Here is a 3,252-nt window from a genome sequence, read left to right as displayed (position 1 = left end):
AAGAGAATGGTCAAGTTTCATTCTTCTATACATAGCTGTCTGATTTTCCCAGCACCATTTATTGAAGAGACTGTCTTTTTTTCCCACTGGATATTTTTTCCTGCTTTGTCAAAGATTATTTGACCATAGAGTTGAGGGTCCATATCTGGACTGTCTACTCTGTTCCATTGATGTGTCTGTTTTTGTGCCAGTGCCATGCTGTCTTGGTGATCACTGCTTTGTAGTAAAGTTTGAAATCAGGCAATGTGATGGCCCACCTTTGTTTTTCTTTTTCAACATTTCCTTAGCGATTTGGGGTCTTTTCTGGTTCCATGCAAATTTTAGGACTGTTTGTTCCAGCACATTTAAAAATGCTGGTGGAATTTTGATCAGGATGGCATTGAAAGTATAGATTGCTCTGGGCAGTATAAACATTTTCACAATGTTTAGTCTTCCAATCCATGAGAATGGAATGTTTTTCCATCTCTTTGTGTCTTCCTCAATTTATTTCGTAAGTGTTCTATAGATTCTAGTGTATACATCCTTTACCTCTTTGGTAGGTTTATTCCTAGGTATCTTGTGGTTTTTGGTGCTATTGTAAATGGAATGGATTCCTTAATTTCTCTGTCTTTAGTCTTCTGTCTGTCCAGGACCTGCAGGCATTGGCATAACCTGTTGTCAGGGGTTGTGAACTCAGAGTCCTGCCCCTGGATCCCTACTTGCACCTCATACCCTAGGATAAGCCCATTATTTATAACAGCAAATGGCCCAATAGCTATTGGAGACAGTTCAACTTTTCAATCCTTTCTTTTCCTCTGGGACAGCTGACCTTGGCCCTGCTCATTATAATTCCCATGTTTCACTTAAGAGAATAGTATGAGTTTTGGCACTTAAAAAGACACATGACCAAAAAAAAAAAAAAAAAAAAAAGACACATGACTTCTAGAGGTGTAGGCTGGCTCAGTTGGTAGATCATCTAACTCTTAATCCCAGGGTTGTGAGTTTGAGACCCATGAGAAGTGTGGAGACTACTTAAAAAAAAAAAAAAGAAAGACACCTGATTTGTATCTCATCTGAATGAATGAATTAGGGAAAAATGAAAGCTGCTGTAGGAAGAAAATAAAGAAATAAAGAAAAAAGAAATTTCCTTGAGAGATGTCAGCTGAAATTTTCCATGACAAATGCAGGACACAAACATATTAAAAATTCTGGCATTCAAAGTCTTCCATCAAAGGGTCTTCCCTGCCTAGTCATCTAGAGTCATGCACTCTCGCTAGCACCTTCTTCATTGCTCCCGTCATATCCTTGTTCCTCAGTGTGTATATGACGGGGTTGACCATGGGCGTGATGATAGTGTAGAACAACGAAACAAACTTGGCCTGATCCTGGGAGTGGTTGTCGCTGGGCTGGAGGTAAGCATAGATGGCCGTGCCATAGAACAGGGAGACCACTGTGATGTGGGACCCACACGTGCCAAACGCTTTCCTCTGCCCTGAAGCTGACTTTATTCTTAAGACCGCCCTGACGATCCGACCATAGGAAAAGGTGATTAATGCCAGAGGTATGATAAGAAAGATCATGCTGAAAAAGAAAATCTCAGACTCATATACAGTAGTATCAACACACGCAAGCTTGAGCAGTGGGGGGACCTCACAAAAGAAGTGGTCTATTTTATTTCTCCCACAAAGTGGTACAAGGAAGATAAGCACTGTTTCCAACAAGGAGTTGGCAAAACCAACGAACCATGACGCAGAAGCCATGAGGGCACAGAGACGGGGGTGCATGATCACGGTGTACTGCAGGGGCTTGCAGATGGCTGCATAGCGGTCAAACGCCATGACCCCTAACAGAATGCATTCCGTGCCTCCCAAACCTAGCGAGAGGAACAGCTGAGTTACACAGCCACCAAACGAGATAGACTTGTCTGCTGTCCTGAGATGAACCAGGAGCTGCGGGACAGTGCTGGTCGTGTAACACAGGTCCAGAAAGCTTAGGTTGGAGAGGAAAAAGTACATGGGAGTCTGAAGATGTGGGTCGAGGTGGGACAAGGCAATGATGGTGGCGTTACCCAGCAGAGTGAACAGATAGAACATCAGGAGGACCACAAAGAGGACTAGCTCCAGTTGAGGCCGGTCAGAGAACCCCAGCAGGATAAACCCCGTGAAAGAACTGCCATTCTTCTGTTCCATCCTCTGTTAGCACATGTTTCCTGTTAGGACCAGGTGTTCAGCAATTTTTAAAATAAATCTTCAAAAAAATAAATGGTCGGTGGATCTATCATGTTATAAGACACAGCCCTCAGATTTTATCAGTAACTATTTGTTTTTTTTTTAAGATGTTTATTTATTTATATTTGACAGACAGAGATCACAAGTAGGCAGAGTGGCAGGCAGAGAGAGAGAGGGAGGAAACAGGCTCCCTGCCGAGCAGAGAGCCCGATGCGGGGCTATATCCCAGGACCCTGAGACCATGACATGAGCCGAAGGCAGAGGCTTAACCCACTGAGCCACCCAGGCGCCCCTATCAGTAACTATTTGAATAAATAATGTACTCATTTATATTGACATAGCTCATGCCAATACAGTTCCACATTATCACCAAAGTATGTCATTTATACTTAGTGGAAGAAAAGTGAAAAAATGGACCTTGTGCTTGCATAAGTCAGAGGTATAAAAGGCCTTTTGTTCTGAGCTTAAAAGGACGTATAGTACTGTAAGTATAAACATACATTTTAGAGAGAACAGGGATGAGGGAAAAAGAGGGATAATCAGAAAGAAACAGAAGGAGATGCAGAGAGAAGGAAAGACATTATTGTAAATATGTATCTCGTGATTCACAGCTGGATTTGCACAGAGATGGATTTGCACACACCTCACATGCAATAGATTATAGTAGAACATAATCTTGAAAATGCATTCAGATATGGGAATTTAAGACCTAGAATGTACTAATATGAAGAATTCAATCACATCCAAAATATTCTTAAGGGTTCTGAATATACACACTGTGTCAGAGTTACTTCTGTAAGATATTTATGAAAGCCACATGTTTGAATTGTGTTTCCTTATAGTAGTAAAACAACCAAATACTCAAATCAGAGGGAAGTTGAAAACAGCACCATTCTCTTACGGTCCTTAACTTGCCCTAAAGATGCTTAAAATCACCATACCAGTTTATCGGGAACTCTGACAATTCCTTGACCCTGAATTGTCAGGTGGAATCAGAGCTCTAAAATCTGGTGGCCACAACGTTCTTCTCCTTCTGAAGATTTAT

General features: G+C 41.7%; 1 protein-coding gene across 1 annotated transcript; it reads right to left on the bottom strand.

The window, feature by feature from the left end:
• Positions 1-1,229: 1,229 nt before the first annotated feature.
• Positions 1,230-2,168, bottom strand: LOC308344444 (putative olfactory receptor 2B8; the record flags this gene model as incomplete). The annotated part of the gene is made up of 1 exon (XM_080805986.1): positions 1,230-2,168. One exon carries the CDS (start codon positions 2,166-2,168, stop codon positions 1,230-1,232), a length of 939 nt encoding a protein of 312 aa, XP_080662112.1.
• Between the last annotated feature and the right edge of the window lie 1,084 nt (positions 2,169-3,252).

Source organism: Martes martes (assembly GCF_963455335.1).
Source record: "Martes martes genome assembly, chromosome: 6".
Taxonomy (NCBI): domain Eukaryota; kingdom Metazoa; phylum Chordata; class Mammalia; order Carnivora; family Mustelidae; genus Martes; species Martes martes.
This window is presented reverse-complemented; position numbering and strand designations above follow the sequence as displayed.